This window comes from Zosterops lateralis (genome assembly GCF_965231275.1).
Source record: "Zosterops lateralis genome assembly, chromosome: 3".
NCBI lineage: Eukaryota > Metazoa > Chordata > Aves > Passeriformes > Zosteropidae > Zosterops > Zosterops lateralis.
In genome coordinates, this window is record NC_139764.1 from 48,459,007 (window position 1) to 48,478,408 (window position 19,402).

The 19,402-nt window shown below is 36.2% G+C and overlaps 1 protein-coding gene across 6 annotated transcripts in view; it reads right to left on the reverse strand.

Moving 5' to 3' along the window:
- UTRN (utrophin) overlaps nucleotides 1-19,402 on the reverse strand; it is a gene marked incomplete at its 3' end in the record, with an annotated part of 340,309 nt that overhangs the window by 84,632 nt on the left and 236,275 nt on the right. For all 6 annotated transcript variants that reach the window (XM_083856272.1, XM_083856271.1, XM_083856273.1 and 3 more), the window contains one exon: nucleotides 3,685-3,814. In XM_083856272.1, coding sequence (XP_083712398.1) covers nucleotides 3,685-3,814 — 130 coding nt within the window. The remainder of the gene's footprint in view (nucleotides 1-3,684; nucleotides 3,815-19,402) is intronic.

A 19,402-nucleotide genomic window follows, 5' to 3' on the forward strand; every position in this document is an offset into this window, starting at 1 on the left:
AATATAAGGACAGAATTTCAGCAAAGCTTTATCATCAGTTCATAGAACCCAGGAGACATAAAATATGAAATCTGTTTTCTTTTGTGTTCCCAGTGGCCTGTAACCTTGCAGTAAATGGATTTAAGAAGCTAGCTGAAACTATGCCATAGAGAATTATAATTAACGTTTTCAGCTCAAAGTTTTCTCCTATACTATGGACAAGTGACAAAAAACACTAAAAATCTGAGCATTTTCAATTTCTTTAACCTGTCCATCCATGAAATTCAGCAGCTTGCCTGTCAGCTTATCAATCAGCTCCACTCCGATCCTGAGGCAGCTCAACTACAGGAAGGCTGTGAAACTTGTTTTTTTGTGATGGGGCCTCTCTACAGAAAGATGGCAAAACAAAAGCAGAAGAAAAGACAGATGAGAGATATAATTAACTAAGAAAGTAGTTTCCTGGAAGACAGAGAACTCTCTCTGAGTGTGCCAGTTACCCTCTGGTACAGTAGAATGCCAACACAAGAAGCATAAAGTGAAGATGGGAAAGAAGAAACCAAGGCTTACTCATAACATGAATCTACATTCTTGTTATATGTTTGAAATTAACAAGACCATTACAGACATATCATAAGGCATCCTGTAACAAATGTTCTCTTTATATACAATAAATGTATATATGCACAAGTCCTTCAAACAGGTCTCAGGTAAATTCAAAACTGATTCTTATCAGTTTTCTCTTAAATCATTGCAACAATGCCTTCCCTCATACAAGGTAAGAGATAACCTCAGGAAACTGTGATTTCCAATTAATGCAAGTTTAAGTTAGTAAAACAGTTTTGCTATTTCTACTACAGAACAAACCGAAGCAATGTTCAAATCAAGACTGCACAGTGTTGACAGTTGGTCAATATTTTTAGAAAATAGACTGTCAGTTTAGAATCTGTAACCACACTCCACCTTTATCAGCATGAAGTGGACTTCATTGAAATTAACAAGTCAACTTTAATCAACTACAGAATGCCAATGACCAAGAGGCTGACAGAAAATAAAAAAAATAGCATCTTATAAGCAAACTAAAGCCCATATCCTTCACTAAAAGTGGTTAACCTGAAGAAAAATTGTGTCTGGCTGGCTTTCTTCTAGTTCAGAGATTATGTTTTCTGGAGATTGGTGGCATCAGTTGTCAGAAAAAATTTACTAGACTCACTCCTAGGTGAAAATTAACAGCTTATTATATATATATATATGAGCTCAGACAAAATGATTCAAGGATGGCTTTTGGCCTGAAGGTCTATTAATTTACAGAAAGTGCAGGCTTGTTCTGCACAGGGTGTGAGTGCCCACTGCTGGCAGCAAGAGCTTCACAGGGGTCTCTGGGAGAAGAGGCTGGGGCTGCCCTGTGCCAGCAGACTCCAGTCAACTCACCATGGGGCACATCTGAGGCCCTCTGCCATGCTAGTGGCACCTCAGGGAAAGTATATTTAAGAAACAGAAAAGACCAGAGAGGAGGAGGGAACCAATAGGAGAAACAGCAGAAAGAACACCAAAGTCAGAGAAAGAGCAACGCCATGGTAAGGCGGATATTCCCCCGGGAGATAGTGCACAGAGGAAAGTGTGAGAGGAAAGAAGTAGGAGAAGGAAACTGCTAGGCTAACCATGGAGTCACCACCTTCCCACCCACTCATGCCACTTGTTGCCTGTCTGAGCATGACTGCCATCACAAGGTAGGGGAAGAGACAGGAATGAGGAAGTCAAGCTGAGTCTGTGAAAGGTGGAAAGAAAGCTGTGGTTTTAATGTTTGTAAGGGTTTTTTTTTTTCCATTACAAACCAACTTAGCATTTAATTCTTTATTTTAAATAGCAATAGTTAGTTTGTTTTCCCCAAGCTAAACTTGTTTGGTCCACAAGAGTAGTTTCTTGGGATCTGCATCTGTGATCCATCTGATGCCCATCCTGACCAATGAGCTCTCTCACTCTTGTTTTTCCCATCTCCTGCTTCCATCCCACTGCAGTGGAAGACATAAGTGGATGGGTGGGAGTTTGGCTGGTAGTCAAGACTAACCCATCACATGCTCAAAAAAGAAAGTCCATGGAAGTACTGAGTGTGAAGAAGAAAGAGGAAAAGAAGTTCAGTGCACATGTAGGAGGCTTCTCAGTCTGAACATACGATTGGTTTTCAAATACAGTGACTAGACGAGAGACATGCACACATCACTTGCAGACCATGGCTGTTATTGCTATGCATTTTACCATGGTCATCAAATTCCCTGTTATACTGTTCTCACTGCCATTGGTATAGCACAAAATAATAGTAATTTTCATCCTAATAGATTAGATAGCAGGAATTCATGATGAATCTTATCTGAAGTTTGCTCTTGCAGTTTGCATCTCATCAATCAACACTGACTAGAACATTGATATCAAACCCTGTTAGAAAATGAACATTTTACATTGGTAAGGTTTTACATACTGGCATTGTTTGTGCTGAGAGGTTCTATTTTTGAGGAGAGAACCTGCAATTTCAAACTTCTGTGTGAAAGAATGAACAAATATACAGAGAGCATCCTTAATTTTCAACTGAAAGTTTGCTTGTGATTTAGACCAACTAAAACATCAGAGCTGCCATATAGCAAATGGGTTTGAGAGTAAAGAGAAACTGATTTTCAGGAGTTCAAAACAGAAGTAAAGCTAAGGTACCAGCAGCACTAATCAATGAGAAAAATGGTTCATTGGCTTTAATCACCAGCTATTCAAACTTTATCACAAAGTTGAACCAGGGAATATGAAACTACTTAAAAATTTGTACGGAAATAACACAATGTATGGGTGCAGGAAAGACTAGTTGTTTCCACTGAACGAAGTTAAGAAGTTTACAACGGAAATGTATATGATGATATACGGAAAGAAAAAACTAACTCCTGATAAAAGTAGATAGACTGTAATTATGTAAATTATACAGAACAGTAAATTGTTTGCATCTTACAGCAACCAATAATTCTACAAAAGCAGATTATTACATTTTCTGAGAACAGTTCTTGTGTAACTAAAAGTAAGACTTCATAATGCTGTAGATTGTATCAGAGATATAACTGTAGAACTTAGAGAGAATTTCCTATTTTGTGGTTGCAGGGAACTGGAGAAAAAGCATTACCTTCTTGTAGGTCTCTGATATTTAGAGCAATATCTCAATAAATACTACGCAAAAACAGTTTCTAGGATAGCTGTGGTTCCATTCCTTAGCAATGAATCATGTAATATTCAAATCTTTAGGATTCTGTAATGACTGCCTTCTCAAAGCTGATTTATTTTACTTCTAATGAGATACACCACTAAATATGCTTATTTCTATTTGTGGAGTAAAAATTTGCAATAGACATAAGAATGTTTGAATGGGAATCCTTGAAGTACTATTCTGACTACATTTAAGGTGTATATGTTATTGTGTTAAGAAAAAAGAATAGAACTATCATTAGCGTTTTGAACCAAAACCTGGAAGAGTCAGAAGACATGTTTCCACTTCTTCCATTAAAATGTAAGCACTTACAAAGCAGAGATGTAATCCTTGAGCCTAAAACATTGAAATAAAAGCCATCAAGATGCCATTCAGAAAATTCTGAGGTCTGAGCAAGCAACTAGGATATAAAATATGTACTAGAGACATGCAAGTCCTTTCTCTCACCCCAGAAGTGAGTATTTTCTGACCTGTTTTTGAATGCAAGCTCCTCCTTGGTTCCTCAGGGCCCTCAATTGGTTGGTCAGCAAGGAAAACTCGTGCCTGATCCACAGCGTTGAGAATGGTTTGCTCTTTATCCTTCAGTTCACGCCTCAGTGCCTTTTGGGAAGGGAAAGAAGAATGCATTTTTAACTTGACCTTGTGAACCATACAGTTTTCTCTGTTTTCATCTCTCCAACCAGACCTGTCTAGTGAGTGAGTAATAGCCAATGTTATTCAGACTGCAAGATAAAATGCAAATTTTACAAAACAGGAGCAGCAAGAAATTGAGGCTGAAAGGGTAATTTTTAGGAAATTGACTTGAAGAAAGGAATACAAGAAAGGTAATGATGGTAACTTCCAAAGAAGCCTAACAAACTGAAACTATTACATTAAAATTCTATTAAAAAGTAAACTTAATGCGTTCATTGCTTTCAACATTACTACAACAGACTGTTTACTTTTTTGATAGCATCTACTGAGACTTCAGAAAATTATTTTAGAAATGCTAAGAAGAACTACAAAAATTGTTAACATTCCTTAGAAAATGAAACATCTTGTTTCTGTCCACTATTTACTAATATTTTTAAAATTTAGAAAACACATATCAGAAATTTTATTGTGGTAACACATTCTGAAAAAGCCATCTTTTAAATTACTCAAAAAATATTTTCATCACTATTATGCAAAAACCCGTTGAAACTTATATAAAGAAAGAAAAAAATCAATTTTTATATAAGATTTTTTCGTGGTGCTGGAAATGAATATCAAGATATTTTGCTTTCCAGCATTTATGACTTCATTAAAGGGTTAAGTGCAACCAACTTTTCTTAAAAAAAAGGTTATAAGTAGTCAGCTGTTATGTTTCTTTTGAAGCTTTTTCTACCTGCATAAAGCATAAATCTGTCCCACCTAGAAAGAAACTGCTTTTCCTGTTTTATTATTTTCTACAAACAGAAACACAAAAGAAGATACTTTAAACATTATTAGAATGCTACATTTATTTTTTACAATGTATTTTTTGGTTCTAATTAAAAAGTCGAGGCTTATTTTGCTGTCACAATTTGCTAAGGCCCCATTCCAGATCAAAAAAAAGCAGTTAAGTCAATGTTGACAACATTATATAATCAAATGAGTGGTCTACTATAGAAAAGTTGGAAAAACAGATACCATAAAAGCTTCAAAAATGCTGTCTTATTTTCATCACTTAGTTTCTTGATGTCACAATCACAACAAAAACACCCTTATTTCAACTTTAAATTAGCAGGAGGCAAGATGCTATTTTTCCTCCCTCCTCCACTTCCTTCCTTTATCTTCCTCACCTTTTCAAATCTTTCCATTCTACTGCTTCAGAGAAAATAAATAAATAATCAAACATATAAATAAATTAATTAATAAATAAATAACCCCAACAAAAAACAATCACTGAAAACACACTAACCTCCATACATTTAGGATCCTGCATTATACAGTCCAACTTTCAGTACTCATTAACTGCTGTATTTATACAAGCACTCCTCAGAACAGTGTTGTCTCTGTATGCTTCTGAAGAGCAATAATATTCTTTGTAGGATTCAGTACATACTACATGTCGTAACTAACAAAAATTGCCATTTAAAAAACAAGCCCTCCTTATTAAAAAAAAGAGACAGAAATGGAAGCATTGTAAATGCAACATTCCTGAAGAATCTCTTCAGTTCTTCACAGTATGTATCAATATTTTAATTTCACATTACACACATTAAAGACACATGGAATCATCCATAGCTTACAAATCGTTAAAGCATTCTCTATACAGGAATCTGTTTCAAGAAAGAGTATTATAGCTCAAAAAATTCTCCATTTAAAAAAGACTTTTGGTTAGTAGAATCTGTGCAGATGCATCAGTAAAATATAATGTATTTTAATTTCAGAATTTGTCAGAAACAGAGGGTTGATTATTATGCTTTAAAGTAGGAAATATTTCTAGAATTACTTTTCTCCCCTCCATATAACTTCCAAAATATTTCCAAAGCATACAAGAAAAGGGAGGCTATGTCACATTTTGAGTATGCTAAGAAATTCCAGCAGTTAGGAACAATCTAGAGACAGGTCTATTTTACTCTGTCTCTCCTGTTTACCCTCACATGGTGTGTTTCATCAATTTGTCCTGACCCTCAATAAAATTTCAATCAAGTTTGACCTAAGAGACCTTGGATTTAATTCTCCAACATCCCTGCCATTGAAGTTGTTCAAATTGAGGTTGACAACACAAAGATTTTAAGAGTTTTGCCCATACAGCTCATCAGCTCTAAGTCATCCATGGCAATCTTTATCAATATTTTTGATAAAAACTCTCTCAGCATGAAATAAACCACACACATTGAAATAATACTACTAAAATCATTTAGCAGTAGAGTACCTTGAACACACCATAGACTTCCTAGATTATGTTTTGTTTTGTTCTTATGCCACAGATGCAAAAAATAATGCACGCAGACTTGCATAATGTTTTCTTAGCAATACTCAATATATTTCTCTGTGTCTCTCTCCCAGCAAACAAGAAGAGCAATGAGAGTACACAACGCAAGGACAACCAAGCATACCAATAATACTATCTCTTGTTCCAGCAAACCTCTCTGCAATAGAGCAGAAAGAAACCCACTCATAAATCTGATCTGAACTGAAATATCATCTGTCTTGAATGGACAAAACTAAGATTTCATTGGAAAAATCACATCTAGAGGAACTCTACACAGAAAGTCATAACAAGCCCAGCAAGGAACATAAAACCCGCAATGCTGAATTTGATTATTGTTAAGGTTTTTATACAATAAGAAGTACAATCATATATTTTGGTGGTTTACTTAGTTTTTCAAGAGATACTTCTCCACTGGCTACTCAGAATGGATGTACCTCCTTCAGTAGACAAGGATATTACTTCATTCTCCTTTTGTCATTAAGAACCAAAACAATTAAAGCATTTGTAAGCTTTGAGTGGACCACAGGTTTTAGTAGAGGGAGAATTCCCGTCCTGTTTCTGACTATGCATTTCAGGGAGAAAATTAGGAGAAAATGGATACTAGAGTTTTGGTATAGATATAATAGGTGAAAGTATGGCAGAAAAACTTGAGAAGCATCTCAAAACTTGTCACTGAAAACTGTCCACTAATAAGCTAAACACAAGGATGCAAGTATTTTTTGAGTCCTGTTGAGCATGCCGATGTGAATACAAAATGAAAAAGTGAACACTGAGTGCAAAGATAACACATTTATTTTGCCCACACTATGTTCTTTTTTTGTTTGTTTGTTTATAAAAACATAATATTTTAAAGCTATATTAGGTCATACAGAAAGAGGCTGTACATGACTTGGACAATAATTCATACCACTGTATTTCATACAACTATTATAAATTGCAAAACTACTGTATACTTTAGGGAATGGTTTAAAATGAAAGCTTCACTTCCCACAGTGATCTGACAGGTGACAGACTACTAAATCCAATGTCTATAGTTTACACAGTTCTGTTGCACTTGCAAATCCATTCTTACTTCCTACATAAACCCAAATGTGCAAGAGTCCTGAAAAAAGCAACACTATTTTAGACATTCTTGATTCTTATAAAAGAGGTGAAAAAAAGCCCTGAAAACATAAAATCTGGTGAGCTGATGCAGTGTCAACAAAAACTGTTATTATATCTGACCTTAAACAATACTAGCCAAAAATACTTCAAAAAATTCTACTTTGAAAAAGGTCTTCCACTGGTAGACGGACTGTGCTTAAAAAACTACACTCTTGAAATGTTTTATGCAGCATGAAACAAAGCAATAACTGCAATCAGCACTGCAGCTTTTATCTGTAGGTATGAGGTCTCAAGTTAGCCAGCTGCAGTGGAGAAATCCAGGACCCCACTAATACAATCCTCTTCTCAAGGAAGAGAACAAAAATGCATCCATGATTTTCAACCAGGAGCCATTTACTCTCTATTTTGATTTGTTCCTCTTTCTGTGACTGCGAAACATATGTTACTCCCTTTAAAACTCTAGAAATGCAGATAGACAGACCATTTGTTCTGTTACACCAAGATAATCAAACCCATTTGTCCTCTCTACTTTAAATATACATCTGATTTCTAATATAACACCCAACTCTTCTTAGAGGCTAAGATTTTTAAAGGAAGTTGCCTAAAACCGGGCATTAAAAAAATTTCTGTTCTGAATGCTTTGCAGCTGAAGTCTTTTCCACTCTTGGAAAATTTAAAAGCTACAAAACTTTTGCTATTGTGATTTTTACACTCTTTAGTGTATCCTGAAAGCACCTATTTCCTTCAGCTGCACCTTAAAATTGGTTTTTGAGCATAATAAGTGGACTTCCAAAATTACTCACTGTTAATTTGCAGTCTCTTTTTCTCTTTTGAATTGTACAGGCTTGTACAGAATAATTCAAGGAGCAGATCTGCTTAATAGTTCCAACAGATGAAGGCAAAGCTAATTTCAAAGAAAACACATGGGATGTTTCTTAAAAACAGAACATATTTAAATCAGGTCTCATTATGCACTCTTTCAAGGAAGTAAAGATGCAAGTTATTGTAACTCATATCAGTTCAGCACACTGTAGCCTTATGTGCCAATCAGCAGCTCCTGTAGCATTTAATTACTTATTCATCTTCATTCTGTACTCGGTGCTCAAAAACTCCTGTGACTTTTATATACTAAAATGGAATGGGAAAAAAAAATCTGTGGCATTTAATAGAATGGGAAGAATAAGCGGGATGATTGAGCAAACTCAGAGTGAGATGAGGGATTGTTTATAAAGATCATACAGAGATAAAGGTTGTGACTGAGTCTCTGCCAGCTGTCTCCATCACTAAAGAATGAACTAGAAAGAAAATAAGCATAGCATGTTTAAAAGCTGTTCCTTCCTGTTAATGGAACACGCACACGAAATTTCAAAAGTGTTTTGGTCTCTGTACACATCTCTCAGTAAAAGTCAATTTTATATGCCTACCCCATCTGATAAAGAAAATAGTTAAATAAAGAGCAATATTTGAGATTGTGCAGCCCACAATGCATTTACCTTTTACTACTTTTTCATACAAAATCTGTGTGGCAAGAGAAATAATGAAGAAGAAAAATGATGCCTAATATACAACCATTCATACCTAGAGATACAAAGACACATGGTAGCACATGGGATTTTAAAGATGAGACTGAATCCTACATGTTCTGATAAATCAGTGACAAGTGGTGACCAACACCAGAATAGGGAAAGAAAAGGAAATATGAGAGTGGGGAAAAAATTTGAAGGAAAAAAAAAAAAAAAAAAGAGGAAGCTGTTTGCCTTCATAATAAATATAGAGTATTTTAGATTTATTTTTTTAATAGAGGAATCTAAATAGACATCTCAAAAAGGACCAAAAAGAAGTACCAAAGGCTGCATTTTTCTAAATTGTCGCATTTACCATTAACCACTTGCTCTCTTTTGCTGTAGTGTCAATAGTGTGCAAATAAGGGGTCAACTACAAGGGTTCAATGGGAGTGTAGACCCAGAAGTCACATCTATAGCAAATTCCTCTTTTTCTTGCATGTACAAGGGAACTAAACTGACAGGAATTTAAAAGCATAGATGTGGGCAAAAGAGAATTAGACTATGCTTGCTGGTGATCTTTTACCAGAAGCAAATAAATGTTAGCTTACTTAAGATTTTCCCTTTGATTTATCAAAATAGATGCTTCAGGCCAAGAGATAGGGGCAGTTTTTCACTGAGACTTTCTTGCTTCTTGATAATTTCCCTTCTCTCTCTGGAGGACTGCATGTGCTCATGGCTACTCACCAAAAACGTCACCCACCTCCAAATATGCATTAATAGACACACATCACATAAAATAAGCATCTAAAACATCTCTCAAACAAAGCATTTTGCAGCAGTGCAGCCAAAGAGATAGGGGAAGGAAAGTGTGCTGTATCACTACTGCTCAGACTTAGACAAGAAACACAAAGCTATTACTGACGTTGTAAAAACCGATAACCAATAAACCAACAACCACAAACTGCATCTGCACTTTCCTGTGAGACACTTTAATAAGAAAGGGTAACTGGCTTTCTTCTGAACTTGTTACAGATCAAAACCAGTAAGGCTATACAAAACCAGTAAGGCTATTTCCTTCATTTTCATACAACAGCATTTTTAAATCAGGAAAAGATGTTTTGAAGCCTGTTTGGAAAAGCCACACTTAAAAGAACCTCATGAAGACTTTTAAAGGCCTCCTTTGTGCACTAGAAAAGAATCCAGTACTATAGCACAGAGGCAGAAGTAAGCTTCATTGTCACACAGATTGCATCAAAAAAGACATTAAAAAGCTATTCTTAAATTAAAGATCACAGGGCTATGCTTTGTTTTAAAAATTAAAGTAATTTTTTACACAGTTAATTTTCCAAGAAAGAACATCTTTAGTCTTTTCTGAAGCAAGAACTGCAAGTCCTGCATTCCCTAGAGATGCTACAGGATCTAAATCCAACTACAGATGGGAGACACTGCTTAATTGAGCAAAGGTTACAAAAATGAGGCATAATGATGTTCATTAATATGTCTTCCAGTACCAATAACCTTATGTAACTTGATTTCTTAATTCCTAGTCCACTGAAATGAGACTTTGTGTTTCTAGGTCAATGATAACCAAGACTTGGTTGCCCAGAGAATTTTGGAAGCTCAACAGAGCACAGTCTTTGGGGACTGGAAAACATGGAATGCCTAAAGGCTTTTCTTTTTTTTCCTCTTAAAATTTATGTATTTATGTTGGGGGTGGGGTAAGTTTTAAATATGATTAGGAACTATGTTGAGGGGGAAAAACCCCACACCACATATCCTTTAGCTAATGCCGAAGACATTATTGTCAAAAAGCTTTTAAAAAATATAATTATTTTCTCAACAAAAGTAAAAAGCCAGGCTTCAGTATGCTCATGTGAATTCTCCACTGAATCAACTACTGAAATTCCCAGAAATATACCCACTCTGGCCACTGGAACCCTTTTGTGATGGGCTTGCTACACAGTGCATATCCACTGAACTTGCTTTGCTGGCTCTTTGTCTCTTCTTTGAGAAAGCAATTTTTTATATTCAATCCTTACTTTGCATTTCACCACAGCATGAGTACTACAAAAGTATCATATGAGCAACAGAACATAATCTGATAGAATACACCTATTTTGCTCATCCAGCACGTTTCTAATATAAGTGAGCATATGTTGGTTTAAATCCATTGTAATAATGACAGCTAAAAAGAGCATGAGCATCATTAAATTTGATGGCTTGTATAAACTGCACAAAAGGAGTAGATTAAAACAGGCTTGGTTTACAATGCTATGAATAAGAAAAAATGTTTTTAATGGAGCTTTTGGGAAAAAATTGTTTAACATACCTAATCAGGATTTAATACAAGAATTCATATAGATTGTACTCCAGAGACAGCAAAAATGCCTGAATCGCTGTGGAGAGTGAAAAAGGAAGAGAGAAGGAAGTTGTTGCAGCTTTCTACTCTTTGTGTGGTGGAGAAAAAGTGTTTACTTTTACACAGCAGCAGTAATCACTCTACTAGCAGTGGAACCAATTTTCAAATGCCAAACTGCCAGTAAAAGCACATTCAGTTTTGCATCAAAAGGACTAACTACAGTGTCCTTTTGATGAAGGAAAACTAATCCCACCAAACTCTACTATGGAAGCATGACAGCTATCTAATATCAACAACCCTGGAAGACTTGATCTCTTTTTATTTGTTTTTATTTATTTTATAGTAAACAAATAATGTCATCACAGGCATTTTCACACATCTCTGATCAACAGAAGGCAGGAAGAGAACTAACTCTGTCTTACTTGCTCCACTTTTCCTTTGCCTGTCTCCCCAGACTCTGCTCCTGGCTCCTGTCAGAAACAGGACAACTACTTATATGTAATTTAGGGACAAACCAAAACCTTTAATCTAAAGTATACAAGAACTGGTGTCCAGACACAGGGGACTGACAGTAAGAAATCAGCAAAGATAAAATAACATTTTAAATTGTCTGCCAGAAAAATCCTGAAAAACCCCAGAGGAAAAGATCACTGTACAATGCCAGGTAAAGCACTGAGTCTATTTCAAAGACATTTAAAAAGATTATGTCCTCTAAAAAGCAACCTTAAAGACAAGGCAATACACCATCAAAATAAGGATTCTTCCATTTCAGATGAAACTGTTTTGTAAAGCTGTCTGCAGAACAGAAGTTACATTTCTTACACACTCTTCAAAGTTGTACCTCCTTTGAAGAAGCAAAGGAAATTGGTGTCCTCAATGCTATCTCCAATTAGCTTCAAACTGTGTAACTGTGCACTGCAGAGTGCATAACTGGGTAGCTTTGGATAACAGTTAACATTCAGTTACATAAAACCCAACAAATGAGTTTATGGAGGAAATGGTGTCAGAGCATCAAACTCCATCTTTTTTTTTATGGGTAGCAACTGGTATAACTTCTGGTTTTTATGTCAGAATATACTCACAGAAAAAGGGGGAGGGATAAGGAACACACAAAAAAGCATTATTCTGTTTATGCACCCAAAACATGTACCGTCTCCAGCCTGACAGAAGACACACAAAACACCTGCTGCATATTAAATGGTTTATTACTTAATTGAGCAAGAGCCCTCAAATATCCTGTTCGCACTGCCTTTTTTCTTTCACCCTCAGCAGTAAGCATCTAGCTCTTCAACATAAGAGAGACACATTCCTCTTTCTTTCTTTGCTGGCGACAGACTGGCTTGGGTTTGCTTAGCCTGTGTGATTGCTGAGCACTGATGAACTGCCATTCATTTCTTGCCTAAAATTGAAATGATACCCCCATTAACAAGTTGGGTGCTGCATTGTTGTTAAGAGTAGTTAACAGGTCACCTTTTGCTCATTTGGTCTGATGAAGATTTCTCTGCATTTCTTCAAAAAATCACCAATGGGACAAGTCAGATATGTTTAGTATCATAAGCTACTTCACTGTTAAATGGTACCTCCCATATTAATGCAGAGCTTTTGAGAAAGACTTTTAGTAATTATAGTTCAAAGTCAATACACTTCAGGGAAACTTTGTAATATGCAGCACTATGAATATTCATTCCATCTATAAAGATAGGATGCACTTTGTGTGCATGCCCACATCTCATGAGAGGTTTCCTCTATGTCAGCCTCCTTAGTACAACAGAACATCAGCATCCTTGACAATGAATTGTGATCACCAAGAAAAATAGTGAATGTACTGTACAGCATCATCTATAAATTATAAATAATCAGATCACTGCAAAAAGTCTCAAGGGAGCATCACCTGTATGACAATCGTGTAAGGGGAGGAATATTCCCTTTAGAGGAGGAGGAAGTGCAGGCAACAGAGCCCAGCTGAATATTGAAGCTGAAAAAAAGCTAGGGACCAGTTGCAATTTGAGGCTAGCTCTAGTGTGCCTGTTCTGCATGCATGCATGAATACATGAGAGGGGACTGCTACAGGAAATCCTTTCAGAAGCAGAAACCCTGTCAACGTTAATTACTCCTTTTTCTTAGAAACAGTCACTTTGGTTTCTCTCTGGAAGCAAATGGTCCAGACAGACAACTGAATAATCACCAGTCAACAAACTGTCTTCCTCACCACAGTCTACTTCAATCTCCCTCATAGCTTTTTGCTCTCAACTCTTCCACTATGGCTTCCCATTTTCAAAACTATCTAAAATGACAGCATCTTTGTAAAGCTGTTACCACACAGTTTGTTACTGTGACATGACAGATTATGCTGGATCTCTGCTTTGGGTCACTTCTCCAAAATTTCCTGTCTCTGGATTGTATGCTAGTATATCCAACATCTGCTCTGTAGAGAAAGATTACTGTAAAACCATTACTGAATTAAATAAGTAGTGTTTGAAATAGGAAGTACTCTACTTCAAACAATTTTCCAGGCATTTATGAGAAAGTCATGAGGAAGGAATACCCTAAGGGCAACATGACTTTCCCTTCTGCTTAAGTCACCTCCTTCAGCTCATTCTAGCTGCCATCAGAAGTTAGAGGAACATGAAAACACAGAACCTGGCACTGATGCCATATCTGTAAAAGCCAGGCGCATTTAAGAAGGAAAAGAAAAAAAAATAAAGGGCAGAAAAAGGCAAGCCCCAAGTGTAATATTTTATATATTCTACAGCAAAGCAGCAACGCAGCAGCTATCACAATATAGTTGTGGTGGGGTTGGATTTAATTTTTTTTTTTTTTTTTTTTTTTGGGGGGGGGGGGGGGGCGGTGGGGTGGTGGTGCATTTGGTTTCAAGTAGCACAGAATTTTCCCTCATCCTGAGCCACATAAAAAACATATAGATTTCTGCTGGGAGTTTAAGCCTCTTGTCAAACAAGGGACACCCAAACCTATCACAACGTGCAATAGCGTGTGTTGCTTTATTAGTTCCATTTATGCCTCTGCAAACTGCACTTGCCCAACACAACAGCCCTGCTCAGTCTTTGCATTTTCAAATAGATGATCTAACATCTCATAAAAAACAACAGAAAATCCAGCTGGACCTGTAAATTTAACTAAGGAAATAGAAGGGGAAAAAAAAAAAAAAAAGGTGCCTTCAGTCAATCCTACCAATAAGAAATACTGCTGGGCATTCAGTATACATATATTGATACAAAACACTGAGCAAATCCACTTGAAAATTGTCAACGTTCTCCAAATAGTGTTCCATCACCTGGTCACAGGGTTGTGCCCTCCTCCTTTCCAACTGAGTTTGCTATTTGATTTTAACAATTTGCTTGGGCTTTTATTCAGCAGAAAAAGATTTAAATTAAAATAATCCAGGCAAAGTTCTGCAAAATACCCACTGACAATAAAGACAAAACTTTGCCTTATTTTTACTCACGGTAAGTTCTTTTAATAGCTGTTCACATAAACCATATTCCTTGATTAAAAATAATTCTATAAGAATGACTGTTAACCTGGAAAAAACAGTCCTCCTGAAACTTATTGCAAAAGTTGTCATAAACCTTTGTTTTGGGGAAGACTACAAAGTGGCTTTCTGCCCATGAGAAAAAAAGTCATTTAATATAACTGACAGTGATTAGGGATCAATTAAAGAAAGACACCAGTACTTAAAAAAATACTTCTGTGAAGCAGTGCTATTTAACTCATCTCCACAAATATTTTCCAGTATAGAGTGAACATATCAGAGAGATGAGAAGACAGATTTATTACTCATGTGCACTCACTTCATTTCCTTACTCTGCTTTATTTCTACATATGATGAGCTTTTTTATTTGTAGCTCTTCATGCAAAGAATTGTGATATTTTGCATATAGTAGAACCAGCATGTATTAAACAGGATTTAGAAACAGAATTTGAAACCACAAATAATTTCTCATTGAGAAAAACAAACAAATAAACAAACAAACCCCCCAAAAGAAACCAACCCAAAAAACCCCAACCATAGAGTCAAATTGTTGGTTTTATTCCTCAATACTTAGAAATAAGCTCTATACCATGGCAAAGTTATGTAGTTAAGGCATGGAGAAAAGTAAAAGCAGTAAGTAAAATACTGAAGGTATAAACAATAACACTGAGAACACAGGGAATGTCTCAAAATCAAAAACTAGAATTGGTCTTAGTGACTGAATGCCAAAGAATACTTCAACACGTCTGCAACAATTTCCCAGAAATGTAAATTGTCAACTTAAAGCCATTTAAAAAAGGGGAAAACATGCAAATGTAGCAAGACATCTACATACAGGGCTCTCTTTCCCCAGAAACCTTAGTGAAAAGTGTACGGCATAAATACAGATTTTTTAAAAAGTAAAAGAATTTCACTTATTTCTTGTATTTAGTTCATTTATACTGTATTTAGCAATAGGGTGCACTAGCTTCTGTACTTTTAACTCTGAAGTCATTGCTTGCTTAGAAACCTCATCACATTTTTCTACAAGTATAACCAAAACTCAGTAAGCGATGCTTATTGAAGTATCTAGAGATTTTTTTAGGCCACACACATCATCTTGGTACCCAAGCTGTTTTTCCAGAACAGCATAAATAATGTGATTCACATCTGACCTGTGTCTGTTTAGTTTTCTCTCTAGCAATAAAAGTACCTTTGTTTTTACAACACCATGGGGTTTTGTTTATTTGCTTGTTTTATATACTGTGCTGTGCTTACCCCTTCCCAGTCCCTCATGGATCTAGCATTAAGGTAATAACTTCTTCCTTCTCTTCCGGTGTTTCTGCACCAGGACCATGCAAAGCACAAGCAGGAAGACACAGGTGAAGAAATGGTTTGAGAAACTGCAGCCAAGCATGCATGCTCACTGGACTAAGAATCTTGTAGTAGCCAGAAATGTCAGAAGTCATTATCTGCATGATCATACAGAAGAATACAAGTTCATCAGAAAATCATCCCAAATGAGGCTGACCTATTGAAAAAGAGTAATTTCAACCAGGCACGACTGCTTTGTAGCAGTCTGTGTTTTAGTCAAAGCCTGGGGACTTGTTCTCTATCAAGGACTGATGCTCCTGAAAGCCTCCTCCCTACCCAGCATGATGGCAGGCACTGAGCACAGCTCTAATGAGCATCATGTATTGCTCAGTATCTCTCTGCTACAAATCTTGAGACTGAAAAATCACATGCACAGGATAAAATTATCAGATACCATTGAAATTTACCAAAAAATTACACCCTCCTCCTCCCTTACATTTATTTGATGATAAAAATATTTTCACAATTAGTGTTCCCTCTCCTTTCAGGGCATCAAAATGTTACCCTTTCAGCATTTTGCTCTGTTGGAGGGTTTCTTCCTGGCTTGAATCTTATCCCTTCAAGGTAGTGAATGCTTACATAAACTTCCAGCCTCTCTCTTCTGAGGCAGATCCATCACTCAAAAAGAAGATGGAACCACAAAAGAGAAAATGTACAAATAGCTGTTTTTTAAAAAAATAGAAAGACACAAGACTTCATATCAGATTGATTCTAAGGTAAATAAATATAGACTGTATAAAATCTAGAACAAGGTGAAAAGAAATTTTAGATGACCTGCAGTAATATATAACTGAAAAATTACCCATTTGTTCCAGTAATTTCTTTAAAACTACCTCATTTACTATTCTCTCTTCTATTACTGCTAATATTAAATTCTTGCTGACTTGTTACACTGACTTAATGAAAAATATACTAATAAAAGTAATGATTGGATTCAATCATTCAAGCCTCTGTTGGTACTGAAAATTTTAATTTAGACCCAAGTAAATCACAGTTATAAAGTATACATTTTTAAATGATGGTTTATAAAATGATAAGCATAGTCTTTTCATTAATCATGACATTTTACTTTATATTTTATAAATTCCTCAAGCATATAAGCTGCAAATCAGCTGTTTCAAGGGAGAGGAAATCTGAGTTTTTTAAAAAATCTATTCTGTTACCTATATTAGGACTTTTAGACTAAAGATTCCTTAGTAACATAGACAGAATGCATAAAATTCCGTCCAACTTCAAACAAAAGACAAAATAAATGTATCAGAACATTTTAATGATTTATGGCTTTGGTTTACTCTCTCTTAAGCTTCTAAATACTGTTTTCAAACATGAAATTGCTGATAACAATATTATAAAACCGACTAGGAAATATCATTGGCGTATTGTGCTATACCATCAAACATTGGCCTGGAGATTTTTTTCTCTCCATTTACACATTCATTTAACAAGAAAGGTCTAAAAGATTAGAATCCTACCATAAAAGACATGAAATACCATTAGCAGTAGCTATTAAGCTCTTTGAGAACAGAGGCAGGCTATGCCTGCACATTTAAGGAACAGGCCCCCAGTGGCTGGAAGTTCAGAAGAACTATTCAGCTTCCCATATCCCCTCAAAATCTGTCCCACAGAGAAACAGGATATAGGGATAACCAAGAGAAACCATCTAACAGTACAGTCGTATGTCAGTAACAGTATGGCATCTCAGGCTATCTCAGACTAGAGGTAAGGCTGATATTCATGCACTGCAGAACCAGAAAAGACTGCTCATGTCACAGAAGTTACTGCATTTGCATTGTCTATTTAGTAGACCAGGCTACAAAGTTTCACATCCAGTTAATATACAGTGCTTGAAACCACTTTATGACACGGTAGCTTCATTACTAGTGCTGACATAATGTTACATTATCATTAAGTAAGATAGAAAGGACCCTTGAGAAAAGGCTTTGTACAGGATACTTTTAAAGTGTCCTCACACATTACAGGGGAATAAATTATAAGATGACCAACCAAGCATGTAAAATAACACATTAGTAGTAAATGTGTGAGAACAACATCACATTCCTTCCAGAAAGAGAAGCCCAAAGAACCACCCCAAAAGCAAGACACAGACCAAAAGAAACCCAACTCCCATAACCAACAGCCACTTCGTCAAGCAAGTATTTTTAATCTAAATTACACCAGGCTCACAAAATTCAGTCAACTACTGATTAAAACAAAGTAATCTCAGTAACTCTAAGGAATGACTGCCAACACTGCAGCCCTACCAGGCACAGCACTACATGGAGGAATTGTACTTGTACCTTAATACTGAAGCTCAGGGTACTCCAAGTCTTTTGATGTGGACACTACTGATGATACTTTAAATGACATGAGGAAAGAAATCGTATTACTGGCCTCACAAGATGAGCATGCAGCTTCCAAATCTGATTAAAAGGGAAAAAAACAAAACATCTTTTCCCCAAAAAAAATTAACCCTGGATGAATTTGTAAGTGGCCTCTAGCAGCTTAAGGTGTAGGAGTGGACACCAAGACCCAATATAATGCCTTTCTGAAGCCCAACACTGAATTCCCTTTGCAGGAAACACATTAGCGAAAACATAACGTCCAGCAGCTTCCCTAAAAAGACTGAAATCTTTAAGCATCATTTTAGGCTTAGCACCCTTTGGCATCCAAAGTTGAAAGACCAAAGCTTCAGAGAAGAAAAATGCTTCGGGCAACATTGCTAGCAATTTCCCTGCCCCACAGACTAATCACCCCAGAGGAGAGAAATTCACCGAAAGCCAGATCAGTAGATACAGATGTGTGGTAACTGTCTAGGAACTACTATTAGCTATGCTTAAGAGTTCTTGGAAGGAAAAGAAATCAGAACTAAATGCCTCCTGTGAGATTACCTTGCCCATTAAACACATATCTACCCTTGCATTCTAAAAAATGCAACAAAACAAAAATGGGAAAACTAACAAAAAAGGGTTAAGAAAAAGCAGAATCCCAACCCCTCCCATTTTGTATATACATTTTGAAAGATAGAATCTGAATCTCTAGAATCTGCATGAAAACAGGAGTGGGTGGCTGCCATGGAAACACAATTTTTCCAATTTATAGCTGATCTTCCTAAGGTGGATTACTGACTGTAATAACAAGGGATTGAGGATCCTTGAGTTCAGGAGTTAACTGGAATAAATATTCTTCTTCCCTAAAGAGTGTCTGCAGCAGCAAGAAGCAGAGAAGCAGGATACAGATTAAGATGTTCTTAACTGAAAATAAAACAGATTCTTCATTAGTCCCTGTCTGCAAATGCAGTAAGCTTCAGGAGGATTTTAAAGTGGTAACAGCCTTTGTCTTACTGCATATTTAAGAAGCACATTATAAACTTACGCTTCTGTTCAGTTTCTCCAAAACAGTGATGCATAGAGGACTCTGCCCACTGAGAACACAAGAC